Genomic DNA, 26,832 nt, shown 5'->3' with positions numbered 1-26,832 from the left:
GAACCCCAACTCGAGTGTGAAAGAACTTAGAATTATTCCTAATATATCTCCGAGTAAACGTGCCAGCACTTGGCATTCTGAATAGACAAAATAGCAAAATGGTATCACCCCTTAACATAAACGCCTTGAAATGCCACATTGAACAGCGTCCCACATCTTTTGTACCACCATCCCCGTCACTCATCTCTACCTCCCACCAACACCCCTCCCCCTACCAGCCGTGTTGTTGTTATTGCTCGGCGTCCTCCACTCATCCTTTAACACCCACCTCCCCCTCTGCGCACTCCCACTAACCTCCAGCGTAGCAATCAACTTGAGCATCTCTTTGAACTCCTCATTCCGCCCCGGCTGCGCACGGCAATAGTGATCAAAATGATCGACGAGCATACGACTAGGAACCACACCGCCATGCGTAAGCATGAAATCGCGAATCATCTCGAGCATACGGCGGCCACGGAATGTCTGTGGTGTTGTTGGTGCAGTTGGGGTGGAGGCGCGCGATGAGGCGGCGGATGTTGTGCCTGGGTTGAGGGGGGAAGGGCGACCTTGGCGGGCGGCGAGATTGTTAAGGATGGATGTTGAAGAGGGGGCAGAGCCGCCCCGTCCTCCACCTCGACCACCACGACCGCCACGCGTGGATGTCATACCGCGTGGTGCCTCGGGTCGTCCTGCTTCGCCAAATTGACCAGTCCATGTCGGTGTTCCCGCTGGCACGTTTCTGGCTTCTTGCATGCTCTTCTTGAGTTGTTCGGCTGCTAGGGCGGCTTGTCGCTTTGCTTCGCGTTGAATGTAGGCTGGGTCGGCTTGGACTTTTCGTTTGCGACCGCCGGCTGTGGAGTTCATGATTGCGTCGTGTTCGAGGACAGAGTGAACGCCTGTCTTGGCGAAGATGGTTGACATTAGACGGGAGTCTGTAGGAGGTTTATCGTCGGCTGTTGTGCCGTCTTCGTTAGTGGTGGCAGCGTCTTCTGTGTCAGTCTCGGGGGCCTTGAAAGCTTCAGCTCGCGAGATACCCTTTACTGCGGCGAGGTCCTCGGCTCCTGTAGCATCGGCCGCTGCATCAGCAGCAGCAGTCTTGCCATCTTCCTCAAACTTGACTTCCGAACCACGGAACAAGTTGCCTGTCTCAGTTTCGCCCTCGACATTTTCGACACCAAGTGTGAATAGATCATGAAGATCGCTCATCTGGAATGATTGTCGCTGTTTAGGATCTTTCAGCACCTTGTTCGTCAGGAACTGCTTGAAAATCTGACGATGGTAGATCTTCTCTTCAATGGTACCCGCGGACATGAGACGGTATATCTCAACCTCTCGCTTCTGTCCCAGACGCCATGAACGCTCTCGCGCTTGTATATCGGTTGAAGGATTCCAGTCAGGGTCGTATATAATAACGCGGTTGGCGCCTGTCAGGTTGACGCCGAGACCACCGACCTTCGTGGTTAGCAGGAAGACGTGTAAGTTCGGGTCATTGTTGAACTCGTCGACAAGGTTCTGTCGATCCTTGATCGGCGTCTCACCATCCATACGACGCCAGTTGATATCAGGTAGTTGGCTGACAAACTTCTGTAAGATATCTAGCATGATGCGATGCTGAGCAAAGAGGAGTGTCTTGTGTCCGCCCTTCTTCCACAATGACAGTAACTCCTTAACAACCTGCATTTTGCCAGATCTGTTGGGGTTGCCATAGTCGTACCCCAGCTTCTTCGACAATGTCTTATGCTCCGTCAGATCGGGATGATTGCAGATCTTACGCAGGAAGTCGACACCGTATAGCATTTGACGCTTGCCGCTGGCAATCGACTTCATGTCTTCTGAAGCCAGGAAACCTTCGTATGCTTGTCGCTGTTGACGCGTCAACTTGCAGAACAGCACCTGCTCCTTCTTCTGTGGCAGATCGGTCGCAACATCGATCTTGAAGCGCTGCAGAAGGTATGGACTGATTGCGTCCTTGAGAGTCTCGGCACACTGTACTGCCGTCTCAAACTCCAAGTTTGAAGCGTTTGCGTATCCACCACGCTTGATCGGAAACTCGAACTGATTGCGGAAGTTTACCAAAGTGCCTAAGCGCATTGGGAACACGAAGTCGAAGAGCGACCAAAGTTCTGTCAGATTGTTCTGCATTGGCGTACCAGAAAGAATGATACGGTTCGGTGTGCGCAACTCCTTGCAGTGGATCGTGATGGCAGTATTTGGGTTCCTAATCTTATGGCCTTCATCTAGGATGGCGCATTCCCAGTCAGTAGGAATCAAGAACTCAGCGTAGGTTTGCAATCCAGAGTAGGTGGTAACAAGCACATGGCCATCCCGTTTAACCTTTTCGAGAATCTTCTTGGCAGCCTTTCCGGCGCCGGTCAAGGTAGTGTCGTAATCGCCATAATTCCGAAGCTCGAGTTCTCGTTCCATACGGTCTTCTCGACGGGTGTCCAGCATCCCGCTTCCAGAAGTGTGTAGAATAGAGACCCGAAGTGCAGGCCACCAGCGGTGAAACTCGTTGACCCACTGCTTCATGACAGTCGCCGGACACACTACAATGACAGGCTTGACAAGTTTCTTGGAGTAGTGCAGGCCGGCAACAAAGCCGATGGCTTGAATGGTTTTACCCAGACCCATCTCATCGCCGATGATGCCGCCTACATTCTGCGAATATAGTTCCCAGAGCCACTGCACGCCGGTCTTCTGATAGTCGAACAAGGCTGGATAGATATCTCCAGGGATGCGGAATCCACCATCGAACTCAGTATCAGCTTCAGTAGGATGAGGCTGGTAGCATTCTTCTTCGTCTTCGTCGTCCTCATCTGCAATTGTCTCACCCCTGCTCGCCTTTGCTTTTCTCCTTGCAGCTGCGCGGCTCCTGGACCAAGTCTCTATGCGCTTCCGATAAACCCGCTCATTGCCATCGTCAACACCTGCTAGGTCCTCGACAACAGCTTCTTCTGCAGGAGCAGCCTTTGTCTTTTTTGTTTTCTTGCCTTTAGCTTTGCGTTTGCGACCAGTTGTCTCTTCCGCGTATGAGTCGTCTCCATCCATATCGTCCGAACCCTCATCCGACTCGTCCAACGTCGCAAGCTGGCGATCTGACATACCAGGCTCGAAGGCATCGTCGGAGTCGGGATCGGTGAAGCCATGTGCCGCGCTTGATTCGCGCGAACCGAGAGTATCGCTAGCAGGAGTGACCTTCCGTCGCTTCTTGGATCGAGCTGTGGGCTTTGGGCTCGGGGCCTCAGAACTAGAATCGACATCTTGGAAACCAGGCTTCATCAGGTTGCGATGTGACACTGGTTCCTTCGCAGTGTCCACCACCATGTCCTCTGCCTCAGCATCTAGCATGACCTCGCCTAATGTTCCCGAGTCTGGCTGGTTCTGCGCCAGTTTGGAGAACGGTGTGATCTTTCCTGTGCGAATGAGCCACTCGCCCCGGGTTTCGTTAGGCAGCGGCCCTTTTGCGCCTTCTTCCGCTGCCTCTTCCACTCCAGGCGCCTTGTGACGATCATTGATACGCTGTTGTATTCCGTCCATTTCTCCATCCAAGTTGTCGATCTTGTCCCGATATGCCGCGATCTCGCCACGAAGTTTGGCTTTCTGCGTATCCAAAGCTGGTAGAGCCAGGCGGTTCTTGAGCTTCTGTATCGCAGCTTCCGCGCGTTTTGCTTCAGCCTCGAGCTTTTCTATACGCTTTTTGTCGCGAGCGTCCGCCTGCTCGGTCATCATCTGGTCCGCCTGCCTGCCGATATCACGCTCCAAGTCATCCTGCGCTCGTGTGCCAGTCGTGAGCATCTTGAGTCGTGCCTCCTCGTCAGCATCCGACGGAAGTTCCTCTTCTGAGTCGTGTGCACCATTTTGCGCGGTGGTATCACCAGGATCGTCATGATTGTCGGTGTTGGTGAGTGTGATCTCAGGCATCGCCGCAGGAGCAGCATCTTCGGAGGGCGGCGGCATGGTGGCGGATTTGCACAGTCGATGGGAAAGACGAAGGCGCTTCTACTATATCAGCGGCTCTCGGGAAATGCTTCTAGGACTGTATGCGATGCGCCTCAAACTACGTGGGTGGTAGAAGATCGTGAGAAGTTGCGCCGAAGGCAACAGCGGCGAGTGGACAAAAGTGAAGGAAAGGCCAAAAGCGCTAGAGCATAGAAGAAACCATCACGAGACAGTAGACAACACCCAACCAGGCTTTAGGGTACAGCGTCGAGAAAAAATTATCGTGGGCGTCGAAGGCACGACTGTGTTGGATGGTTTCATCATACTTTCACTCAGAGCGATGATATCACTAAACGCGCTAGTGGACGCGTGCGGACAGCGCCCGCGGCATCGCGCCACCACCACTATGCCCGAGTAGACAGATATCTACAAATGCCTTTCGAGAATGTACACTCGGAGAATTTTTTTTTTGAGCATTACATTACCTGAGCCACTGAGTAAACTCATAAATCCCATGAGCTCTACCTGCATTTGCTAATTGGCCGATCATGGTTTTCATCGACGGCATTTACGAGCCGTGTCTATGATTTCCATCTCACCTCTTTTGAGCGCCCTTGCTAACTTCGATCATTGGATGTTCGTTTATCACGGTTTGGTCAATGGTTCACCAGCTCGATCTCGTTAACCGCGCCTTCGTCTCTTCCGCGTAATGCAAGTGACATTCGAGAAGCTAGCAAGCGCGATCCTGTCAATCTCCGCCTCACCGGCGCCTACGCACCATCTGACTCGCCCTCTTCCATTTCATTGCGACGCGTCGATTCCTGAACAAAAGTCCGGGATCTGGACCATGGTGCATCCGAAGTCTTCATCCTGACTAGAGTTTTACTCGCCCAACATCACGTCCTATATTCACCACATTCGGGCCGTCCAGGGTTGACATTGATGCGGGTGGCTATCAGCCCTATGCAAGTCATGAGTTGGTGTCTTAACGAACAAAGCCACCTTCATATCGCTTGCGCGCGCTGAATCCTGCGCTCAAGTCCGCCCGCCTCAACATACCAAACGACTCAGATTCATCTCATCGACGAGGCTAACGGCTCCCTTGGCAGTCAACGCCTAGGATGAGTCTCCGCGGGCTCGATCTCTCCACGATGCAATCGCCTGAGGCATGCAGTGAGTGCCTGTAAATCAACGGTTTGCCCCGAACTACCGGAGCAGCCGGTAGTCATAAGGTGGACACGCGTTTCAACCCTAGGTCATGAATATGGTGCGCCCGATAACAGATGCGATGCGGCGCGCAGTGTTGTTCCAACATGCCCATCTCGGCCGGAGTATAATACTTCCACTCGAAATAGGAGGTAGTTCATCCGATGGCACGAGTGCACGGAACGTCAACAGAAGAGCTGAGATCAAGGCTAGGCTGCTATCGCTGGGGATTTCCAAATTGGTCACAGGAACAATTGAGTTGGCGGGTTGTCTGAAGCGTGGGTCCAAGCTTCACTTTTCAGATTTATCCATAGATACCCTGTCAACGCCTGTGAACATGGCTGCAGAGGTGAAAGTCGCGTGGTACGAATGCGGGGAAGCGAGAGGTTGGTTTGACGAGCCATGCAGCATCGCTCATTCAGGTTGCTGTTGCACCACTCGTAGTGGTCTAATACTGTATGCCGGGATTTCCCCGCGCCGTACTGTTCAGCCAGTTCGGGCAACACGACTCATCCCTTGGCCCAAGTCTGGATAGGCTGCGTCCTGACTCGGATCCTTGTGTGGAGCTCCCTCCCGCTGCATGATTGCGTTAGAGAACGGCATCTGGCGCGCGATTGGCGTTGTGGATATTGCCGTTAGATGTTTGATAGTCAGTGCCTGCGGCGTCTCCTTACACATCATCATGAGCGTCGCCTCCATGGTTTCTTTTTCCTACCAACGTTCTGTATTGTTCACGTAAATGACTTCGGCGTCGGGTGCCACAGGGCCTCCACCAATAGCCCCTCATGCTCGGCTTTCTATCGTGCTGGCTTTTGTGCTTACCTCTATATCGACTATAGTCGTAGCTCTAAGGTGCGCCAGCAATCGCAAGTCTGACCGAACATCGGATTGACAGCTCAGGTTTTATGCTCGACATTTCCATGTTGGAAGGCTCACATCGTCTGACTGGGTCATGCTTTTAGCCATTGTTAGTAGACGTTCTTTTTCTGAGATGCTGTCACTGACTAGAACCAGATCGCTACATGGTATGTAGACATCCGCGGAGATCAGATGAACTGAACTGACTCAGAACTTCACACAGGCTATCAGTGGTAGTACATTGCTACATGATCCATTTTCTTGATTACAGTAGCGCCATAGTAAGCTACTACAGGCTGTTTGAGAGTACAAATCTGACACTCCATAGGATGGCGTCTGGGAAACATTCAGACCGATAGTAGTCGGCTCCAATCTGTCAATATGGCTATACCGAATCAACTTCATCCTCGATCTCTGTCTCATAAAGACATCGATACTACTATTCTACGACCACATCGCCTCTTCAAATAAGCGCTTCCAATACGTCGTTCGTGGATTACTCGCCATCATAATCTCCGGCGGAATATCCCAGATTATCGCGTCCATTCTTATGTGTACTCCGATCACAGATGCCTTCTCATATGATGTATGGTACCGCGCTTTCGTCCTGCACGACTTCCATGTCAAGTGTTACAACCCGATTCCATTTTGGCTCTTCATCGCGGTTTACAATCTCACCACGGATGTAATCATCTGGACGCTACCAATGATATTCTTCCTGAATATCCCGACATTGCCGCTACGACGCCGTCTCGAACTGATCGCCATCTTCTCCGTCGGTATCATCGCCGTGATATCTTCCGCCTTTCGACTTCACACTACCGTCCTTTGGCTGTCAGACTACATACAACAAGGGCTGAGCACACCAGATCTTCTGTTGTGGAGCCAGGTAGAACAGAATGTCGGTATCATCGCGGCCTCCGTACCCTTCCTCCGACCACTCTTTCGCAAAGCGCTAGGCAAGGCGAGGAGCAGAGAACAGCCAAGTCCTGGTCCGGGGTTGCCTTTAGTCGGCAACCCGGCCATGTTCAGGACGCCAATCATTCCATCACCTAGCCCGACATTCGACAGGTGTAGTCGGGAGTTCAGGCCACCGAGGAGTACGCTCGAACCCATTGAGCCTATTAAGAGTACATCAACTTGGGGCTCGGCGATCTGGGATGGGTCGCAGGTGAGGCAGGTGCTTCCTACTTGATCTGGAGGTGATCGATTGGTCCACAAACCTTACAAGGAGTTGGCACCGAGCTCTCGAAGAGCTCAGTCGACACAGGATGATCTAGCTGTGTGTTAGTTTGCGACAGGAAGCTCAGTACTCCCCACAGGCAATATTCGCTTACCTCTCGAGCCCCGCTCAGATGTATGCTGCACATTCGAGAACCTCTTGCGACTTCCGTATCGACGATGATCATGGGACGACACCTTCGACTTGCGGACAAACGTTTAGCATTCCAAGCTCACGATCGGACTGGCGCCCTTGCGGCGATGCCATGCGCTCCTCTACTTCTACCCAAGGCTGCATCTGAGTTTTTTCCGGCCGAGATCTTCAAGAATATCATTGAACGCATATCTGGCTCGCAACTTCACGAGCTATTCGCTTTACGCGGCACTTATTGTTTCTATCGCTCCATCGCCACTGGTTTCATCCGACCGTATATGAATGCCAAGTTGAAACATCTTCGAGTATTCATAACGAAAGTCTGTTTGATAGCGCTTTTCGAGCACATGTCCGTACCTCAGTGGTAATGCTGCATTGAATGCGTTGCGTTCATTAGCCTTGGGGGACACCACGACTAGGAAGAGCGCCTCCATATTGTGTAATGATCCTTTCGCAGGCTCACCTACGGAGGCCTTGTTGCAACTGTAACCTCCTCTACATGACGAAGTTGGACGGACTTTTCGGTTCGTGGTCGTTGCCAACCTCCTTGAGCCCGTCCGTAGACCTCATTGAGCCCTTCTTTATCTTGAACCAACACAGAATTTTTGAGCTTGAAATTCATCACGCTCAGAGAGAACAATGACACTAGAGATCAGCGAAGGGCCTTTCTCCGACATGTCAGCCTGATGGCGCGTAATGTGTACCTGATTAGTATGCATCTCACTTCCAGTTCTTGGGGCTTGGATCTTGGAGTGTTGGTTGAGTTGAAGCTATTACGCTGCGTAGTCCAGAATCTATCAGAGATGAGAAAGCTTGTATACGCGTTCATTAAGAAACTTTTGCGAGACCAGGGAGATCCTGGTTGTTTTGACGATTGATGTCTTCTTTATGTGGCGAGAGGTGGCTTCGCATGGGCAAAATGTCACTGTATAGTCGAATAACATGGCAGATGTAGACGGGTAGCTGCAATGAATAGCTTCAATGACGACCATACACGCGCTCATGTCAAGTGCCAACAAGATGGAGGGGGCTGAGCAGAGCGTCGTACTCGTGGTGTTGTGATTCGTCGCGGGCCGACCGCGTCATGCTCTCGCCATTAGCCCTGCCGAAAGCGTCCAGAGCGAACAGTGCGATGCCGCAGTTCCAGAACTTGAGCGGCAGGCGACTTTATCAGCATGCGGTGGGCTCACTGTGACACGATCCACATGTCTTCTGTAGGGCAACGCTGGCGTGATTTGGTAGATGCCGGGGACACTCGAGCCGCTGCCGAAAGAAAGCTCAGCAAAGCGGTGAACGACGAAACGGGCATAGACGGCCAAGGGGCGCGTTGGTGATTGGTTTGGCGCAACTCTCGGCAGGCACTAGTGCATTTCTACCCACGCGTTGGCTTGCCGGAACAGAGTGAACCTTGAGTGGCGAAAGTGGTACCACGTCGATCAGGGCGTCGCCAATCTCCAATTTAATCCGCCTCCTTTGCAGCTACTTTGCTCCCTCTTCACTGCAGCACCTCCACCAATCGCTCCTTCACCTCTCTGCAACCTGCAGTCGTTCCTTCATTCTACAACTGCCAATTGTTTTTCTTTTGGATACTGAACACAGCCAAAATGTACGCCTCCGAGCCGCCCCGAACGCGCAAAACCCGTGATACTAACAGATGATAGGAACAACGCAACTTCTATCCTGACGCCAATGGCGCAGGACACCTACTGGGGCACCTTTGAGGACATCTCCACGTACAATGTACAGCTCAACTACCTCGAGAAGATGTGGATGGCCTGGTACGCATGGATGGGCAACGATGTCCTGGCGACAGGAATCATGTCCTTTGTTATCCACGAGGCCTTTTACTTCGGACGCTCGCTTCCCTGGATCATCATCGACTGCATACCTTTCTTCAATCGCTATAAGATCCAAGCTGTACGTTTGCCTGGCTTGCCAGCTCTATCGCGACCAAAGCTAATTTGCCGCAGCACAAAGTCCCCTCTGCTTGGGAACAAACACAATGCGCTCTCCTCGTCCTCCTCTCCCACTTTACCGTCGAGCTTCCTCAGATCTGGCTGTTCCACCCCATGTGCCAATACTTCGGTCTCGAGACCTCGGTTCCTTTCCCTAGCATCTACAAGATGGCTTACCAGATCGCCATCTTCTTCGTTTTCGAGGACGCATGGCACTACTGGGCCCACCGTGCCATGCACGCCAGCTCTTTCCTCTACAAGAACATCCACAAGATCCACCACCAATACTCTGCTCCCTTTGGCCTGGCTGCTGAATACGCCTCGCCCATCGAAGTCATGATCCTGGGTTTCGGTTCCGTCGGTGTTCCCATTGTCTTTTGCGCCATCACCAAGGATCTCCACATCCTGACCATGTACGTCTGGATCATCTTCCGTCTGTCCCAGGCCATCGACGCACACAGCGGTTACGAGTTCCCATGGAGTCTGCACCACTTCCTGCCCTTCTGGGCCGGCGCCGAGCACCACGACGTTCACCACGAGAAGTTCATTGGTAACTACGCTAGCAGCTTCAGGTGGTGGGACTTTGTCCTTGACACCGAGGCCGGTGCTGAGGCTTCCAAGAAGCGACGAGAGCGCAAGTTGGCCGCTGCCAAGGCTAAGAAGGCCATGTAAACGAGTGCTGGCATGCTCACAAGTTTCGGAGTCTTGTCGGTTTTAGCCGCATATACTCGCCGGTGGGAAGATGGTAGAACCACTCCCGACCGACTTACCCACACCTGCTTCATGCGGAGCTGGTATGAGACATGGCGTTTGGGTTATAAGAAAACCGCGGCCATGAATGATGGCTGCGGCAATAGACAGTAAAGACCCTGGGTAATGGGCGGCAGAGCGGTGTTTGTGTGAATAGGAGCTGGGTCATTATAGAATATCTACCTAATACTATTACGGTCGCTACGTTGAATGTTATCATTATCTCATCACTTACCAATTCGATCTTCTCAGTTGAACATGCATTTAAACGCACGAACACGCTTATTGAGGATAGCATGAAGTGGAAAAAGTGTCTCAGGTAAACGGTGAACGAGCTGCGAGGCCGCCCCTGGTGATAGCGCGGAAGGCGTCTTGGCGCGGTGAGGACTGGCGCGTCTACATTCCGAGCTTCATCAACTTTCTTTGACCCGCCCAAATCGCGCAATCACCACCACCACATCAAATCGACGGCGCGCGAAAACACGGAATCATGAGCTCCGGGCGCCCTGTTGCAGGTGTCCATCAGGACTACATTGCGAAAATCCGATATTCGAATGCGCTACCTCCTCCACCATGTCCACCAAAGCTGCTGGACATTCCCAACACTGGCCTTTCGAGCGGCCAGTACACATCGGCAGGTTTTGCGTCGAGACTGGCGCGGGAACAGTCGCTGAACATTGAGGCTGATGCTGAGCTGGGAATGCCCATCGACTTGGTGGGTATCCCCAAGGTATTCGATGGAGACGAGTCTGGTAAGAACGAACCCACGGCGCAACCGCCTCACAGCGACTAACGCGTCGAACAGCCATCCAGGCGATGCCTCACCCACCGCCGCTCAGCACGGCAGACAGGGCGCTGATGCGACCGCCGAACCAGCTTGGCAAGACGCAGACCAATGCCCAGGGCGCGACCTTCCTGCGACGAACAGAATACGTCACATCAAGCACAACCGGCGGCTCCAAATTCGAGTCCAGCAACTCGTCCAACACGATGCGCCTACGGAGGAAGCGAAAGCAAGTAGAGACCTCACTAGACGATCCCACAAACATCGCCCGACACATCTTGAAGAGCTTCAACATCGCCTACCCAGCCGACGCCTACAATGGCCAAGACAGCGCCGACCACCTCAGAGCCGCAGAATCAACGCCCGAAGAGCGCCTAGCATGGAACAAGCCCAAACACCCCAGAAACCCCAACCTGACCTTGGTCGACTCCTACCCCCTTCTGCCGGACTGGGACGCCATGCCCGACACGGGCGGCTACATGGTCTTCAAGTTCACGGCACCGCCCATCAACAACCCGCTCGATCCCTCCTACGACCCACGTCTTGACGTCGCCCTCCTGCGCCCTGCCGGCCAAACGATCCAAGACCAAGAAAAGTACATGGAAGACCGCGAAGCGCACCGCTTGGATCCCACCGTCCCACCCCCAATCCCCCGTTGGCAATTCGAATACTTCCTTCCCGCAGACCGCAGCAAGGTCCGGGGCATCAAACGCAACTTCACCACGCACGACCCCAACAACGAAGCCGACATTGACTTTGACATTGCCGAAGACGACGAAGGGCAACCGCGCAAGTGCTTCAAGTACGATAACGTGCGTACGTACGAGACGAGCCAGCAGGTTGGCGACCCGTCGGATACTTATGGCGATGTTGTCGCGCTGGCGCTGCACGATCCTGAGAAACATGAGGGTGAGAGGCTGAGGGATAGCAAGATGCAGCGTGCGGCGTACTTTTACCCCATCACGCAGAGGACGTCGTTGAGGCCGAGACGGCCGGGTAGGATTGATATGACGGAGGAGCAGCCCAAGGTTGATATTATTGAGGCGGCGGGCAAGGAGCCTGAGGGCGAGGCGAGGAGGGAGGGGTATAGGAAGAGGGCAGAGGGTATTGAGTAGTCTGGAGGGTAGATGATTAGGGTAAGGGTGGGAAGGAAGGGGTGAGTGCTCTCATCGTTGAAGTTTCAAGAGTCGAGATTGAACCCGTTTGGCATTGTCATCAGCGAGGCGTTTAGTGAGGCTACAGAGGATGTAAGAATAGGATATCGTGGCATATAAGGGAATTCACTCAAAAGATATCTGCTGATTGGTATTCTTTCGATTCATGGTAGAAAATTGCGCGACAAGTCTATCCTAGGGAAGAGAACACTTAGAGCAACGAAAGCGACTACCTATAACTCCTGTACACGACAACAACTGCTCCTCTGGAATTTGGCCGCAATCAGCTCAGCCTTCTCGCGGTCCGTAAGCTCTTTAGTAGTGTACTTCTTCTTTTGAGCTCCAAGTGGGGTCTCTAGCTGTAGTAGGATTATGTTGTATCTACGTTGCAGGAAGAACGGGGTCACTCCTGTCGACTTCGCGTCTCTTCCGTTGATGATCCGACACATGCGCCATAATTCACTGCTCTAATAGTCTTTCCAATAATTTCCACATTTCTCAAATCAACCAATCATAAGTCGGAGTGCCGGAGTGGTTAACGGGTGTGACTCGAAAGAGCAAAGCTCTCATAGATATCACATGCTTTCGGGCGCGCAGGGTAAGCATTATTCTTATAGTCAGTCATGACCTCCACTAACGGCTGATAGTTCGAGTCCTGTCTCCGACGTCCTTTTTTTTTCTTTTTTCCTTCCCTGGCATACCCCGCCCGAATACCCAATGGGAAGTTTCAAATAGGTCGTTAAACAACAATCAATCCACACTTCTCAACCACGCACATGCTCTGAAGCACACTTCCTCCGAACATCCGATGTCGCCTGCCTTTGACCCAACTCAAATCCTCTCAAACTCTGCATGGTCGCTAGCAAGTCTCATCATAGCCACCCACTCTTCTCTCGTCTTCCCCATATACATCTGATCTGGCGGCAACACACCAGCCATCCCGGCATCCAACTGCCGTTGTAAGTCATCATCCATTTCCCTTTGGAAAGCCAGTTCGTTCAGCCGCCAACCTGAGGTAGATGGGAATTCTTCTTTGAAGGGTAAGAATGGCTTGATATGATTGTATGCTGCGGGCGAATTCAAGGCCCATTTCTCATGTCCACAACGACCAATGTAGAGTTTGTTGCATGACGGTGGCAACTTTTGCGCGACGTTGTGCCACTTGTATCCTATGCTAGTAAGATAGACGTACTCGAAATGAGCATACTGCAACTTTGGCTGCTGGGAGAGGAAGTCGATAAGAGACGGTGTTTCCAGAAGGAGACTTCGTAGCTTCAAAGTTTTCAATGCCGGGAAAACTAATGGCGTATATGTGGAGACGGGAGCACTGACGCTACCAAAGAGCTTTTCAATGTAGTGCTCTCCCACATCCGGTAGTTGTGGATGTGATGTAGTTATGTTGCGAAACTCAAGCGTTTGTAATGTCTGAGATGCGTGACAAATCAACGAAGCAAGCAATGAGCCTTCGTTGTTTTGAGACTCAAGTAGAAAGTCCACACTCTCGGCGTTGAATGAGAGTGTAGTGAGAGAGCTGAACATGTGCTCCAAGGCGGCACTCGTTGTTATAGAGGACGGATGAATCTTCGGGAGGACTAGACTCTGGATGCGACTATTTGACGCTTGAAGAGCAGAGCTTAGCAGTTCAAGGTGCTTCCAGGTCGTCCTGCATCCGGAGAACTGTTCACTCACCTCATTGCTGGCTACGTTAGTCTGACACTATCTAGACAGTAGTTTAGTCGTACTCACTCGTAGTCGTCTACAATCCCATAGTCACTCAAGTCGCAATGCCACTCTTGGATTTCGATAGCTTTCAAGCTCGGCATGTGAGCGAAAAGTTTAACCAGTACCGCTGAGATTTCATCTGCCCTTTCGCGCTGCTCCTCAACCTTGGAGACCCAGATCGCTTCCGCCTGCTCAATCAAGTTCCGCTCTTTACCAGGTCTTGCCAGCCGTGCCTCGGCGCGACGACGGATACCAACATATTCGCCCTCGGAATCCTCCTCGAATTCTTCTTCTTCATACATATTATGGAAGTCTGCCTCGTAATCCTGCTCCCTCTCTAGCCATCGGCGATAGCTCGACCAGAAACCTTTGGAAAAAAAAACAGGTCAGTATCTGCCTGGCCATGGATAGAATATCCGTAGACCCAACTTACCATCTACGTAGTAGGTAGGACTGAACTTTAGCTTACGAACATGGCGCGCAATGTCCAGTGCCAACAGCTCATCCACAGTACTTTCCAGAGAGCCCAATTCCACCGTCCGTGAACGACCGGGATGGATTTTATACTGGCCATCCTCCACTCGACCAAATCCGGTCTGGGCTGAGCCGTCCAAATGGATTGTCTGGAACATCAACGGCTTTGTAAGGGTCGCGAAAGTGCGGCATGTTCGAGACACTAAGCGTAGATGATGCTGGGGCAAGTATGAGAAGATCTCGAGGTAAAGTTCCTCAGGCAGTTCCATGATGGTCTGTGGGTATGATGATTAGAAGACGACAGGCAAGTGTTATATAGAATATGGACAGGCGTCGTTCAGCGGGCAAGGGCGTGACTGCGCGATGATTTCGCGATGTTAGCCTGTTCGCGCGAAAGAGCAAGCGGCGAGGCAGCAATCCCAAAGGGAACAATTATATGAGCGATGCAAGCTAATACATTTGAGTGCATGTGTAGAGGCACGATTATTGGTTTGATTTGCATTCGTTGTTGGTGTTGAGGACATAGTGCCAGGCATCAGCGGTGACTAGAGATCTGGCGATAAAGTGCGGGGCGTTGGTGGCGGATTGCCATGCTCGCCCATGTTCAGTCAAGGCCCGGGCAACAACACAACGTCTTCGTGAGTAATGCAGCTGTAGCGTCACAACAAATTGTAATAGGATTACGCAAAGCTAGACTTGTACTATATACAGGCTTGCGAAGCCTTTGGCTTATCTAGAATATCCAGTAACAGACTCCCCGTAACTCCTCCACAACCCTTTCAACGAACGGCATGTCGCATCCTGCTTACAACACAAATTACTTCTTCTTTCCTCCTAGCAAAAAGTACGCGCACTGCTTTCCTCCGCTCCTCTCCTTTCACTGTCTCTCGACTTCAGTCTGATCTTGGGTGTGTCTGACCAGCACTACTCGCAAGCGAAGTCTGACTCTTTCTTTCCCCCGTATCCTATTTCTTGGCCTGAATAACGCCAGCAACAGAGGCGATGAGACCGACAACCCAGTCGGCAACAAAATAAGCAAACATGTACCAGGCGTCTCTGTGAAGAAGTTGAAACAGTGGTTGAACGGCTTCAACTAAACGGGCCAGTAATTGCCTAATGTTTCTCAATTCTTCGAGGCACAATCGAAGGACAGTCAAAAGCTCATATCCAGGGCTGGCTGGCTGAATGTGTAAGGGTAGTAGCGTGGGGTTGGTGGTAACCCAAGAGGCTGCAGTAGTGTGGGCCTGGTTGGGGTAACGCATGTCCATCTTTCGACTGCAATGAGTTAGCGTGTCGACTACAACATCAAACAGAAATGGCAGATTGAATTACATCTGTGGGTGCTAGAAGATGTTGTTATTGCAGTAATGTTGCAACGTAAACCCGGTAGTAAGAATCTGAAATAAATCTCCCAATGTAGTATGTTTCTTGCGCAGTGTAGGTTTCATTCTTCTCTTGCTGCGTGTTCTGCACTAAATGCTGGGAGATTCTGCAACACCCCTGCTGTTCAGCTCTCAGAACAGTTGCCCACAGAATGGTCACCAATAAATTTCTTTCACGCTAGACCTTATACAGTTAGTCAATATTTCTGATCGGGAGTTGTAACGCTGTAAATACCGATGCGGCCGGGACTGCTTAACACGACTGTTGTATCGTTTTTCAAGATCAGACATGGCATAAATAGGAAGAAATTTGAGCCTCGTGTTTGTCGCAAAACTTCATCAATTACCCCTCCGGTCTTCCATTACAACGATTCTGCATACCCTTTGAGGGTTTTCCACTCACTTGACCACGACAGCAATAACAGCGACAACGATTCCAATAGCGGCAATAACGAGCCCTATAACATGAGCGTATTCCACTATGAATGTGAACCATCTTCTCTTCCTATCAGGGGCAGTCACAGTATAGTTCGTACCCGTGGGTGTCATTCGATCGCTAGGAAGATACGGGTCGTACGAAGGTAAAGTATAAGCACGGCGCGGAGGGAAGTAGGTAGGTAATACAGTATCGGGGTTGCGCATAGTGATGCTTTTGACTGCTCATAAGTTAGCTTGACGATACAGCCAATCACAAGTACAGGTGCTAACTACATACGTGCGTGCTGGTGAGTTGGCATCAGGCTGAACAACAATGGAAAAGCAAAAGCGAAGCTTGATCTTGTGTTTCTTGATGATTCCCATTTCGAGATTGTTCAGAAGGCATAGCATATATGAATGCCCGCCTGCGACTCGAAGTGCTCTGCTGTGAGTGCCATAGGCGTGAGGTATCGACGTCTCTGGACGTATGAATGTCTATGGCACCTATCAGGTTGCGTCCCGGACAGGACGGCAGCCGCTGTATGCTAGACATCCTGCACTTAAGCGCCGGGGATAGGCTAGGCCAAATCCTGCTCAGACCACCGCAGGTAGCCAATCAGAACCATCTAATCTTGGAGGTTTACTAGGGATGACCCAACGCCACAGCCCAAAGTTGGTATCGTTGGCCGCTTAAACATGCGTCTTACATGCTCTTCAAAACACCTTCATTCCGTAGATCTGGAGAAGCGAGGGGCTCTTGGCGGGTGGATTAACCTTATATTAAAGCTTGCCGTTGCCGTTCCATCTGGCCCGCAGGTCGTGACACAATCAATATTACTAGGTAGCGAATGCGATCTGCTAACCTTGCAGATATCTGCCTCGGGAGTCTAGAAAGTGCATATCTGCAGCTTGAGGATGCTGACCTACGATTCGTCGGCGTAGCTTGTGAAGTGTTCCCTTTGTCGCTTTCCATTCTTCTGCATCACCGGTCATACCAAAGGGGATTAGGTGGCACACGCTTACAATATGACGTCGTAAGGCTGAACAGATGAGCCTTAGCTTTCGTCACTATCGATCACTTAGGATCCGCTGAAATCTTCTCAAATTGTCCATGCAGTCGGCCTGCGCCTTGTTCTTCTCATCCTATTTTTTTATGTTGCTACTCGCGACTGTACATGCTGTCTGGACCACGGTCGCTACCTAGGTACATGGTCCTCGCTCCCGCTCTCTGATCACTTCACCACTATAGCGACGATAGCGACAACAAGTCCGACAATAGTAGCAAGCCCAACAAGATAAGTAAACCATCCTCTCACACTGGGGATAGTTATGTTGGTGTTGATTCTCGAGGGCATCATCCCGCTGTTGAACGGTTGAGGATCGAGTGAGGGGAAGGTGTGGGCGCGCCGTGGTCGAAGGTATGTGGGAAGCAAGGTGTCCATATTAATCTGCTCATCGGCAGTGGTGGTGGAAGAGGACATGGTGATAAGGTGATACCGACTTCGACTGACGAATATAGTTTAGCGTGACGACACAACCAATCAAAGGTGGAAAGCTACCTAGGTAAGCCACATACGGTGATGGGAACGATGATAAGCTGTCGTGATGCCCTTTAGTATATATAGTAATGAATTGTAGTCGAAGGCGTGTTACTGTATTTCAAAACTCGTTTTTTCTCTTCTAAGATTGCTGGTCGGCACCGAGAACTTGATATAATCCAGTACTGTCACATCGCAAGTGTGCCATGTGTTGTTCCAACATAACATGGCGCACTTGCGATGTGAGGGTGCCGCAATGGCCCCTCACCGCCCACCTTCTCTAGTGGTCTTCGCGAAACGCTTACATCATTGGTCAATAGCGACGTTTGGTAAGGCTATCGTACCTAGGTATGCTATTGGTACAAAGAAGGCTGCTTCTGAAAAAGTATGCAACATGTCGTAGCACCTCGAAGTGGGATCTGGTGTTAATCCTTTAAGACAGGACGCTGGTCTCTACGACAGCTCCCATTCCTCATTGATAAATTTCTAGGTATCCGAAGTGCTCATAACTCTTTGGATCGAAACTCTTTCACATTGGCAGTGTCGAGAGAGATGAGTTTCTACTTTCTTGCGCCTGGCAACCTGCCGATGTTCGCTTATGTTATATTTGCTAGATCCTCACAACTGCGCGATTCCGCAGCCGGCATCGCCATTTATGATATTGAAGAATTGATGTGTTTGATCGAGCGCGTACAGCGTGCACACGGGTCAGGGTAGTTACATTCTTACGATAAAGGATACTCGAGTAGGCTGGAATTTTTAAGCTAGGCACCCAAAAGTGGCTAGTCTCTCATATTTCGCAGGACAGAATCCACCTCGTCCTTTGCAGCCTCGAGTATGTGCTCCGCCTTGTAGCGTGGCGTCCAACCCATTCTCGGGCCATTGTCAGCAGCCAACGTGCATCTGAATAGTAATTAGCATTCTTTATTCAACCCTTTTATACGATCGGAATAGACTTACAATCCACCGAGTTGAACTTTCGCTGGGATTCCACCAAGGATTTCTGCCATCTTCTCCTGGGTCGAATCGTCCGCATCCTTTACCGTCTCATCGTCAACGACACCTTGCCTCTTAAGCTCAAGGCTATACGCATCATAGATGTCGTCCCAGGCAACCGATCCAGAAGAAGCGATGTAGTAGCCGCTCTTACCATAGCCTATCGACCTTTCCTGAAGCATCGAGCGGATCAGATCGAGGTATAGACTAGTGTTATCCAAAACATGACAGACAAGCCAGGTTGGTCTACCTTCGTCGACTCGATACACCTGACGGAGTTTCTTGGCGGCTTTGATGATAGCAACGGTCTGTATCGAGGTCTTGTTCCCAAAGCCTTCTCCCTTTCCATACACAATGCACGGTGCAAAGATATAGCTACGCACACCATGTGCTTCCGCCTCCTCGATTACGTTACAGTTAGCCTTGAGGGCTGGACTAAAGATCTTGAGTGGCGTGTGGTCGATCGCGTGCTTTTGTAGTACATAAAGATCCGGATGAGTGTCGGGCAGGGGTTGCTCCGTCGGCATTCCAACGAATTCCGAAAACACTTTCGCGCCGGTGGTAAATAGGAAGTGCGTTTGGAGACCGGTCAGTTTTTTGACTTCACCTAGGCCAGCAATGGAGTGTGTGGAGAAGGTGGTGTCCATAACATCATGGAGATGTAGGACGATCGTGATCTTTTCGTTGATGATCGTTTCTTTGATGCTTTCTGGGTCTGATGCATCGATTGTAAGAGGCGTGGCATTGTATTGCTTGACTGCACTCACTTGCTCCGATGAGCGCACGAGAGCGAACAGCTTCCCATATGAGGGGAGCTGTGCTTCATTCCAGCGCGCAAGAAGCGTGCCGCCGAGATAGCCAGAACCGCCTGTTAAAAGAATGTTGTGAGACATGGTAACAAGTTGAAGGAGAGCTAATACGATGCATGAACTGCAGCAATATATGCGAAGGCTACGCGTATATATAGGAGATGCAATGTATCTCATGGATCTAACCTGCTAGAATGTGCGCAATCCGCTAATCGTCATCGTGTCCGTGTACTGCGGATATACGACAAGATTCGAAGCCATTCGGGATGCAGTTCTGACTGGGCTGATGCATCTTGCTTGCAATATAAGGCGCGCCGCATGATTTGTAACTTGAAGCTATAATGGGTCGTACTCTCGGACGAACGAGGACAACAGTATCAGATGGTATTAGCTACGCGCACAGACAGAAAATGGATTAATTCGTAGGAGAACGTTGGGACAGCCAAGAAGGAAATTCTGCTATACCGCTTACAGGACCCCGTCTGCCTGGGCGAAACTCATTACAGGATTGTTGATTGTTTTGGTGTGTCGGAGTCGGAGTGAGGACCCGTACGAACTTCGGCTTGGTAGAATACCTAGGTAGGTACTATGGCTTTGTTGCCCCTAACCTTCAGCCTAAGGCATGCATCCGATAGGCCCAACGACTGAACCAACAAACCGCGTAGTACTCGCGAGAAGAACCCCCTTTCATTTTAGAACCTGCTGAAGTAGATTTAGAGTTGTTACCAACCGGGCTGTCGTATACTGATTGTGCATGTAGAATTCCCACTGCGAAACATGTGGCATATCTTAATCATTCTTTATCTCCGATTTCGCGATCGTTCTGCATGCGCTCTCCATACTCACGGTGGTAGGAGACGTGCCGGGCGTTAAAGTTCCGTTACGTCATTTCATGCCTGCTAAATCCTCACAACAACCGCGCGATTCCGCAGCCGCCATCGCCATCGCCATCACACACAGAAGTGATCTCGAAGGGCAGGGCAAATCCATATCGTGTTTATCATGTCAGGATATGGGCACTAACTACCCTGGCTAATATGTCCGTGCCAAACTGATCACCCAACGCGCTGACTCAAGCGGCGCGATAATATCGCGAATAATTGACGGATTTATTTGCCGATGATTCGATCTTTATAGCCGATTTAACTCCTATGCAGTTTTCTCTAGTCTCTGGTCTTTCGCATCTTCTCCTTCTTCTCATCATCTAATTTTTAATCCTAATTTGCGGTCGCTTTAATACTTGTCGCCGATGACTTCAACCATGGCCAGTCGCGATACCTGCAAGCCATCCAAAGAACCATCGCGACATGATACATCGGAAAAACTCTACGACAGTCACGAAGTGCCATCCTGGTACGCCCACAACGCCTGGATAACCACCGGCTACCGTCCCGTCACAAAATCGATACCCCTCTGCATCCGCAGCCTATCTTACCTGCACAACGAGACCGTCAACATCTACTCGCATCTCATTCCCGCCGTCGTCGTTCTCTTGGCCAGTTACTCTTTTGACCGCTACTTCATCATTCGCTTCCCGCAAGCGACATGGACCGATGAACTCGTCTTCCGAATCTTCCTAACTACGTCTGTGATATGCTTCGGTACTTCCGCTGCGTATCACACGCTGATATGCCATTCTGAGACGTTCGCTAGTCTGTGGGTAAGGTTGGATTATGTTGCGATTATAGTTCAGATCGTAGGGAGTTTTATACCCGGTCTTTACTTTGGGTTTTATTGCGAACCGCAGTTGCAGAAGGTATACTGGTCGATGGTATGTATAGAATGATATGCGACGGTACACACGATGGCTAAGAGATTCTTCCAGATCATCACATTAGGAACTTTAACAGCGACTATGGTCATCAACCCTAGCCTTCATGGTCCGAAATGGAAAACCTTACGCCTGTCGGCATTTGTCGCTACAGGCTTTTCGGCTTTTGCGCCAATCATCCATGGCGCGTTACTATTCCCTTATGGCCAGTTTGACAAGCAAACTGGTCTGCGTTGTTATTACCTTGAAGGTGTTCTGATAATGATGGGTGTTTGGTTCTATGCGGTAAGGCAATCATGTTCAACGCCACCATATTTCTTTGCAATGAAGTGTTGATTGACGAGCGTAACAGAAACACTTCCCAGAGTCTTGCAGACCGAAGAGATACGATATTTTTGGTGCATCGCATCAGCTGTTTCACCTCTTCATCGTTTTAAGCGCTATAGCGCATTATTACGGAGTTATGAGCGCCATGGAGTGGAACTACGTGAACCAGCGCTGTCAGTGGTCGTGAGCACGCATGTGTCTGACTGACGTATTTTCTCAAGTTCACTCTTACCGTCAACGTTTATGCCAACCTTCTACAACCGCCATTTCCAATCTGGCTGCCTTTACCTCTCTGCAATAACGACAACGCCAACGTCAACAAAAAAAAAGTAGAGATTAATGGACACAGCGAGACTCGAACTTGCATGTCCCGCATCACGACTGCCCAGTGCCGAACTTTCGCAAATTCTGTGCTGGCTGTCCCATGCTCAATTTCAGCGAATTCATGCCGGGCGACGCTAAGGCCATTGTGTGCGGGCGCCTTACCATTAGGCCATGTGTCCTGGACGCTTTTTTGATGAGAGACGTGGGAAATGACAGATTGATGTAGAGTAAAGGTAGATGGGTTAATAAGAAAGGAGAGATTGGTGTAGGTTGGCAGCGTCAGGCGAATTGTCTGGCAATCTGTCCTAGCAGTATCGATGCCATCTAATACCCCCCTATTAGCAGATATGAATCAATAATTCGCAACGCCCCCGACTAATTGTTGGTTGTGTCTCTATCGTTCCACCGCTGCACATCCCGTACAGATCTCACAGGCCTGAGCTCCTCCATTAAAAGATCACTCTGAGAGTCCTTTTGTACTCTGCTACTCTTCACCCGTTGCCTAACAACGCCGACTTCAGTTCTGGCTCCGCTTTCATCCGTTTTGACTGAAACAGCTTGATTAGAAGTACCGTCGGTCTTCATTTGTTTCTTGATTTCGGAGTCGGTGGCTAGGCCCGCCTGGTTGAGATAAGGTTCAGTAACTGCGCTTATGCTCTGGGCGATGATGTGCCAACTCTCCCAAATCAGCGTATGTTTGGTGCTTCTAATGAATAGCATGAAAATTAAGAACACGGCGACGCTGTGTATAGCTGTGGCTATCATGACTATGATATATGAACTTGTCGCTCCGGCAGGGTTGGTTGCAGGTCGTCCATTACCTCCGGGCACCTGCGCTGTGATGAAATCACCACGCAAGGCGACTGTACTGTTCGGTGTGCCATCGGGAACTTCAGTGAAGACGTAAGACTGGTAGTCTGCCAGTACAACGCTCATCAGCATGCTTTGCATTGCTTCCGCTGGGGTTCCGTCTTCTTGTAGAATCTCTAATCCAAGTCCTTCGATATTGTAATCTGCACGAGGCTGGAATTCTTTCATGTTGTCCATCAGATGTAAAGTAGAATGTTCTTGCCCTGGCTCGAAAATCTGATTTGAGCCGGTGCCTGAGCCGGTGAGCGTTATCATGGTGAGGATGTTACCGAAAGGGTATTCTTGGTCGGTCATATTGTCGAAGAGTCGCCAGGACTGTGGATGCAAAGATAGAACATTTCGCTCATCTGTGGGAAGCTTCGACGATGAAACTAACTGCTTCCGTATATCATCGTAGCGGAACTGACTTCGCTCAACGTCAAAGAAGAACGTTGGCTCTTCCAGAGGCGCTCGTGATGTTGCCGATATGTTAAGAACATAGGCGCGGAATACTGGAAGGCAGAGACTGAAGCTTAGCTTGTTATCTGCGAAATTGTTGCCACCCGACCAGTCCAAAGCATCCGCGTCTTGTTTCAGATCGAGCCACTCGTTTCTGTCATGATAACGTAGTCCTGGAGTTGTATCATTAAAGTTTGCAAGTTCCGAAGGTGGAAGTTTCGTGTTGTTTTGGACTTGTTGATCCACATAACCCGTGTAGTTCATCAGAAGAAAAGGGGTGACTTCGCTGGAGAAGTTCTTCCAAAAGGGGCTTTTAAGCTCCCCATAACCTGCCGGTCCGATGTCGCAAACGGTTAGATCCCAAGCAGAGGTTCGACCTGCAACTTTGTTCTGGCCATAATCTCTTACGAAGTTCCACGACGGCTCACACGCAAACGCGGTTGGCTTGAAGCCCGTAAAGGGGGTCTCGGCCAAGAGGACTGTTAGCAGGTCGTCTGGAATCGAAATATTCCCATGAATTTTGAGGTCGTAAGTAGTATTGGCTTGTACCCGAGTATTTGTGATATTTGGCCTAATACAAATCGTGCGCGCATCGACGACGGGGGCTGGACCTTCGTAGGTATGGATGAAGGACCGAGACCGAGTATCGCTAAACGGCAAAAGCGCTCTCATTGTGGAACCTGTGTCTGAGTAGCCTAGTGACCCATCAGCCGAGTCGTTTCCCGTATACTCTGCAAATATCGGCCACGGGCGTGGAGCGCTTCGCCAGTTGGCAGTCAGACTTCCCCTATACAACAACTCTTGAGGAAGTACATATGCGTACGGTGAAAGACCACTATCCAGGTTAACATGACTTCCAGTCGATCTTTGAATTAAGCCTACCTCGGAATAAAGCCCGCGTTCACGTCGGCCAGCAGAATCGTCGATGTAAACTGAAGTAAAACAGTTGTGATCGATATGATGGCAGCCCACACAAGAAGAACCCAAGTTGGTCCGTTGCGACCGAGCTTCGGATATGCTAATAGAGCATACGGCGCCGCCGAAGACGCGCGCATCAAAGACAGAGGTGCTAGATCTTGCAGGGCAACTCCAGTAGTACTTTCAAGCGCAATAGCGGCAAGCATAGATGACGCGAGGCCGGCTTGCACAGTGGTTGATGTTCGAAGCACAACAGCCGCAATGGCGACAGATCTCGTCATCCAACCGGACAGAGCGATGTTTTTCCAATTCTTATTACCGCTTGCGGTAAACCAGAGAAAAGTAATGTAAATGATGAATGCCGCAGTTCCGAGTATGCTGAGCACAATTAGAGTGCAGGGCCACTTGCCGATTCTGCGCACAATCTGCGTGACGTGTTATTAGGTTTACGTGTGGAGGTCCAATCTACACGTACTGTTACGGGTCGCCCTTCAGGCACTTCTGCCTTGTGGGCAGGAACTACGGTTGTTCGGACATCTTTAGTTTTCTGTTGTTGTGCAGCATTGACCAAGTTTTCGTTCGCTACGCTGAAGTTCTGGTATTCGTATTGTTGTATAGAAACGCTGGAGCGCTCGCTCGCCACACTGACATCCTGGTATTCGTACTGTTGTACAGAGGCGACATCCTGGCCTTCTTGCAATCGTATAGGGTCGTTCATATCCTCCCTAGTTTGTAAAGCATCATAGCGTGATGCCATGGTGTACGGATATACGAATCGAAGAGATGAAACTGTGGGAGAAGAACAATGCCCTTGCAGACACTAGCCTGCTTTTAATCCACTTCATCAACAAGGGGACGACAGATATGCCAAGTCAACAAGGCTGAGTAACGTGCCATACGTCTGCAGCATGACGAAAATACTGCACCAGGTGAATCCTAGATGTGTGGTGGGGGGCTTGGTGTGGGGGCCAAAAGATCCATTGGCTATGTATAGTAAACACCAATGAGACCATACCTACCATCGCTCGCTTTAGCGCTCTTCATTCAAACAAGAAAGGAATCAACCAGTTTGTATCCCTAAACCACCATCCTCCTAGTCATCCACTCCCCAAAACCCCCCTCAGCAACACTCTTACTAAACGCAATCCAAAACGCCTGTTTCTCACTCACAGGATTAGCACACCTCTCCACCATCGCCTTCACGTTGATGCTCTCCAGTCCCTTGATCGCCATAACCTGTTCCGCCCACTCTAAATCCATGCCCCCGAAATCACCACCACCACCACCAAGCGGACCACCAAGCCACTCGTTCTTCATACGCAGCATGGTGTCAAAGTCACTGGGCAGGATGGGCGTTATGGACTCCCAGCCATGATCAGGCTTGCCAGATATGACGTTCAGAGTAAGGCTGCGCAGGGAAACAGGCGCAGGAATCTCGGTTCCGTCGAGAGCAGACTGCGGCGGTGTAGCAAGGTAGTCGCATAGACTTGCCCATTCCGCGCGGTCAAACTCTTTGCTATATGGTAGCGCTTTCTTCGTCACGCTGAGATGGCGTAGAGCGGCACGGCTTCGGGGTGTAAGGTCGGAAAGGAAGGGTACTGCAGCTTCGATGCTGGTGTGGAAGGAGAATGTGTAGGTCGAGTAGAGGATTTTGCTTGCTTCGGCGTGGATTTGGTGGTTTAGAGATAGCAGGGAGGGGACGGTGTGGCGGAGGTGCGATGTGTAGGGGGAGAGGAGGACGCGGTACGTTGTTGGTGTTGTGGTTGTTAGAAAGGGCCCTGCGAATCCATTAGCACATTGTCCGGTTCCCTTCACAGATTTCCCCTCGGATTGCTTGTGAACGTACCGGTTCTAATATGGTATGTACTCCTCCGTCTCCATGTCCTTGGACCTTGCACTCCCAACCATGGATCCATAGTGCGTACGCTCAAGGTACATGGATCATTGTTCGTATCTTCGGAGAGGTAGGTATGGAAGTCGGGAATTAGGTTCGCGACTGAGGTTCCGTTTCCGGTCGTGGGCGTCGTCGATGGTAGGAGTAGGTACTCGTATATCATGAGACGGATCTCGAAAGGAAGACGGAGTAGCGGCGAAGCTGGGAGAGCGTCGGCTTGGTAGGACGTGGACTCCATGGCAGTAGATGTTTGCCAGGACCTTGGTTTATGGCACGATACGTTTTGTGGGTGTAACAGGTGAAGAGACGTGTCGGATTGCTTTCCGGATACTGTGTAGTCCTCTCTTCTTCAAATACAGTCGTTGGCGTTTCTCAGCTCCTGTAATTAATCGGTGTGTCGCTCCAGCTGACTACACGTCGTTCCAATCAATCAAGACAGATACCACGACGCATACGTTTCGGCCCAAAAAGAAAAGATGCAGTCAATTAGCGCGCGAGTGGGCGTTCTGTGATTTTTGCTTGTAAGCGACTCAGGGACCATCAAGGTATCACGAAGTCGACGCTTGGGAAAACAGCGCGTACAAGCCAGAAAATAAATTCCGACAGCACCATGATGACCTTGACGCATGAGTCGAGGGAGCTTTACCTAGAAAAGTAAGACCCTTGGTTTCTATCCTTGCAAACGGATTAGTCGTGGATCATGGCGGCAGTAGCGCGGAGATAAAGGTCTTGACTGGAATGACGTTCCGAGCATGCCCAGGTGTTATCGCGTTGGTAATGCTGGCGGTGAGCAAACATCGGCCGGCAGTGTTGTCTCGTTGCGATGCCGGTGTTCATCTTTTACGGCCGTACTGTTATATATAATACATGGATTGGTGCCTCTTTTCTACTCTTCAGGTTTAGTAAATGTGTCAGCTAGGTTCAAAGGCTTGTGTGCTGACGCAGGTAGCGA

General features: G+C 50.7%; 11 protein-coding genes and 2 pseudogenes across 13 annotated transcripts; 6 read left to right on the top strand and 7 right to left on the bottom strand.

Moving 5' to 3' along the window:
• Positions 1 to 10: 10 nt before the first annotated feature.
• On the bottom strand, positions 11 to 4,223 carry CC77DRAFT_1024163 (DNA repair and recombination protein RAD26). The gene has a single exon (XM_018525818.1). The coding sequence runs from the start codon at positions 3,934 to 3,936 to the stop codon at positions 187 to 189; it is 3,750 nt and encodes a 1,249-aa protein (XP_018381700.1). The 5' UTR covers positions 3,937 to 4,223; the 3' UTR covers positions 11 to 186.
• Positions 4,224 to 5,696: 1,473 nt separating this feature from the next.
• Positions 5,697 to 7,259, top strand: CC77DRAFT_397551 (hypothetical protein). The gene is made up of 5 exons (XM_018531528.1): positions 5,697 to 5,976; positions 6,025 to 6,091; positions 6,139 to 6,149; positions 6,206 to 6,263; positions 6,311 to 7,259. Exons 1-5 carry the CDS (start codon positions 5,864 to 5,866, stop codon positions 7,175 to 7,177), a joined length of 1,116 nt encoding a protein of 371 aa, XP_018381699.1. The 5' UTR covers positions 5,697 to 5,863; the 3' UTR covers positions 7,178 to 7,259.
• Positions 7,190 to 7,939, top strand: CC77DRAFT_396713 (hypothetical protein). Its single transcript, XM_018531527.1, has one exon. It carries the CDS (start codon positions 7,342 to 7,344, stop codon positions 7,723 to 7,725), a length of 384 nt encoding a protein of 127 aa, XP_018381698.1. The 5' UTR covers positions 7,190 to 7,341; the 3' UTR covers positions 7,726 to 7,939.
• Positions 7,940 to 9,046: 1,107 nt separating this feature from the next.
• Positions 9,047 to 10,456, top strand: CC77DRAFT_1078410 (C-4 methylsterol oxidase; the record flags this gene model as incomplete). Its single annotated transcript, XM_018529284.1, has 2 exons — positions 9,047 to 9,274; positions 9,328 to 10,456. The coding sequence occupies 2 exons, from the start codon at positions 9,047 to 9,049 to the stop codon at positions 9,982 to 9,984; spliced, it is 885 nt and encodes a 294-aa protein (XP_018381697.1). The 3' UTR covers positions 9,985 to 10,456.
• On the top strand, positions 10,457 to 12,270 carry CC77DRAFT_395147 (Paf1-domain-containing protein). Its single transcript, XM_018531523.1, has 2 exons — positions 10,457 to 10,814; positions 10,868 to 12,270. Exons 1-2 carry the CDS (start codon positions 10,553 to 10,555, stop codon positions 11,959 to 11,961), a joined length of 1,356 nt encoding a protein of 451 aa, XP_018381696.1. The 5' UTR covers positions 10,457 to 10,552; the 3' UTR covers positions 11,962 to 12,270.
• A 247-nt stretch (positions 12,271 to 12,517) lies between these two features.
• Positions 12,518 to 12,667, top strand: CC77DRAFT_t90 (annotated as a pseudogene). Its single transcript has one exon. The product of its transcript is annotated as a tRNA-OTHER (tRNA).
• CC77DRAFT_1024157 (hypothetical protein) lies at positions 12,628 to 14,716 on the bottom strand. The gene is made up of 3 exons (XM_018525817.1): positions 14,156 to 14,716; positions 13,747 to 14,089; positions 12,628 to 13,696 (listed from the first exon to the last, which is right to left on the bottom strand). The coding sequence occupies exons 1-3, from the start codon at positions 14,463 to 14,465 to the stop codon at positions 12,832 to 12,834; spliced, it is 1,518 nt and encodes a 505-aa protein (XP_018381695.1). The 5' UTR covers positions 14,466 to 14,716; the 3' UTR covers positions 12,628 to 12,831.
• Positions 14,717 to 14,819: 103 nt separating this feature from the next.
• On the bottom strand, positions 14,820 to 16,220 carry CC77DRAFT_1098419 (hypothetical protein; the record flags this gene model as incomplete). The annotated part of the gene is made up of 2 exons (XM_018529947.1): positions 14,820 to 15,471; positions 15,982 to 16,220. The coding sequence occupies 2 exons, from the start codon at positions 16,218 to 16,220 to the stop codon at positions 15,162 to 15,164; spliced, it is 549 nt and encodes a 182-aa protein (XP_018381694.1). The 3' UTR covers positions 14,820 to 15,161.
• Positions 16,221 to 18,315: 2,095 nt separating this feature from the next.
• CC77DRAFT_1034316 (NAD(P)-binding protein) lies at positions 18,316 to 19,422 on the bottom strand (the record flags this gene model as incomplete). Its single annotated transcript, XM_018526862.1, has 2 exons — positions 18,316 to 18,436; positions 18,494 to 19,422. The coding sequence occupies 2 exons, from the start codon at positions 19,420 to 19,422 to the stop codon at positions 18,316 to 18,318; spliced, it is 1,050 nt and encodes a 349-aa protein (XP_018381693.1).
• A 1,177-nt stretch (positions 19,423 to 20,599) lies between these two features.
• CC77DRAFT_944890 (HlyIII-domain-containing protein) lies at positions 20,600 to 21,623 on the top strand (the record flags this gene model as incomplete). Its single annotated transcript, XM_018534989.1, has 3 exons — positions 20,600 to 21,109; positions 21,164 to 21,394; positions 21,462 to 21,623. The coding sequence occupies 3 exons, from the start codon at positions 20,600 to 20,602 to the stop codon at positions 21,621 to 21,623; spliced, it is 903 nt and encodes a 300-aa protein (XP_018381692.1).
• Positions 21,624 to 21,776: 153 nt separating this feature from the next.
• CC77DRAFT_t87 lies at positions 21,777 to 21,939 on the bottom strand (annotated as a pseudogene). Its single transcript has one exon. The product of its transcript is annotated as a tRNA-OTHER (tRNA).
• CC77DRAFT_394473 (hypothetical protein) lies at positions 21,791 to 24,834 on the bottom strand. The gene is made up of 3 exons (XM_018531519.1): positions 24,462 to 24,834; positions 23,951 to 24,411; positions 21,791 to 23,903 (listed from the first exon to the last, which is right to left on the bottom strand). Exons 1-3 carry the CDS (start codon positions 24,741 to 24,743, stop codon positions 22,136 to 22,138), a joined length of 2,511 nt encoding a protein of 836 aa, XP_018381691.1. The 5' UTR covers positions 24,744 to 24,834; the 3' UTR covers positions 21,791 to 22,135.
• Position 24,835: 1 nt separating this feature from the next.
• CC77DRAFT_394591 (hypothetical protein) lies at positions 24,836 to 26,589 on the bottom strand. Its single transcript, XM_018531522.1, has 3 exons — positions 26,527 to 26,589; positions 25,833 to 26,386; positions 24,836 to 25,764 (listed from the first exon to the last, which is right to left on the bottom strand). The coding sequence occupies exons 2-3, from the start codon at positions 26,116 to 26,118 to the stop codon at positions 25,064 to 25,066; spliced, it is 987 nt and encodes a 328-aa protein (XP_018381690.1). The 5' UTR covers positions 26,119 to 26,386; positions 26,527 to 26,589; the 3' UTR covers positions 24,836 to 25,063.
• Between the last annotated feature and the right edge of the window lie 243 nt (positions 26,590 to 26,832).

Source organism: Alternaria alternata, assembly GCF_001642055.1.
Source record: "Alternaria alternata strain SRC1lrK2f unplaced genomic scaffold CC77scaffold_22, whole genome shotgun sequence".
NCBI lineage: Eukaryota > Fungi > Ascomycota > Dothideomycetes > Pleosporales > Pleosporaceae > Alternaria > Alternaria alternata.
The sequence above is the reverse complement of the archived record's forward strand: the minus strand, read 5'-3'. Positions and strand labels throughout refer to the sequence as shown.

Bases quoted from the DNA above. Each gene is read 5' to 3' on its own strand.
- CC77DRAFT_1024163 (XM_018525818.1), bottom strand. From the start codon at position 3,936: ATGCCGCCGCCCTCCGAAGATGCTGCTCCTGCGGCGATGCCTGAGATC.
- CC77DRAFT_397551 (XM_018531528.1), top strand. From the start codon at position 5,864: ATGACTTCGGCGTCGGGTGCCACAGGGCCTCCACCAATAGCCCCTCAT. The intron at 5,977-6,024 runs GTGCGCCAGCAA...TTGACAGCTCAG, and splicing joins ACTATAGTCGTAGCTCTAAG to GTTTTATGCTCGACATTTCC. The intron at 6,264-6,310 runs GTAAGCTACTAC...GACACTCCATAG, and splicing joins TTGATTACAGTAGCGCCATA to GATGGCGTCTGGGAAACATT.
- CC77DRAFT_396713 (XM_018531527.1), top strand. From the start codon at position 7,342: ATGCTGCACATTCGAGAACCTCTTGCGACTTCCGTATCGACGATGATC.
- CC77DRAFT_395147 (XM_018531523.1), top strand. From the start codon at position 10,553: ATGAGCTCCGGGCGCCCTGTTGCAGGTGTCCATCAGGACTACATTGCG. The intron at 10,815-10,867 runs GTAAGAACGAAC...CGCGTCGAACAG, and splicing joins ATTCGATGGAGACGAGTCTG to CCATCCAGGCGATGCCTCAC.
- CC77DRAFT_1024157 (XM_018525817.1), bottom strand. From the start codon at position 14,465: ATGGAACTGCCTGAGGAACTTTACCTCGAGATCTTCTCATACTTGCCC. The intron at 14,090-14,155 runs GTAAGTTGGGTC...TTTTTTCCAAAG, and splicing joins TCCTACCTACTACGTAGATG to GTTTCTGGTCGAGCTATCGC. The intron at 13,697-13,746 runs GTGAGTACGACT...TAACGTAGCCAG, and splicing joins GGGATTGTAGACGACTACGA to CAATGAGGTGAGTGAACAGT.
- CC77DRAFT_394473 (XM_018531519.1), bottom strand. From the start codon at position 24,743: ATGGCATCACGCTATGATGCTTTACAAACTAGGGAGGATATGAACGAC. The intron at 24,412-24,461 runs GTACGTGTAGAT...CACGTCACGCAG, and splicing joins CTGAAGGGCGACCCGTAACA to ATTGTGCGCAGAATCGGCAA. The intron at 23,904-23,950 runs GTAGGCTTAATT...TAACCTGGATAG, and splicing joins AACGCGGGCTTTATTCCGAG to TGGTCTTTCACCGTACGCAT.
- CC77DRAFT_394591 (XM_018531522.1), bottom strand. From the start codon at position 26,118: ATGGAGTCCACGTCCTACCAAGCCGACGCTCTCCCAGCTTCGCCGCTA. The intron at 25,765-25,832 runs GTACGTTCACAA...ATGGATTCGCAG, and splicing joins TACATACCATATTAGAACCG to GGCCCTTTCTAACAACCACA.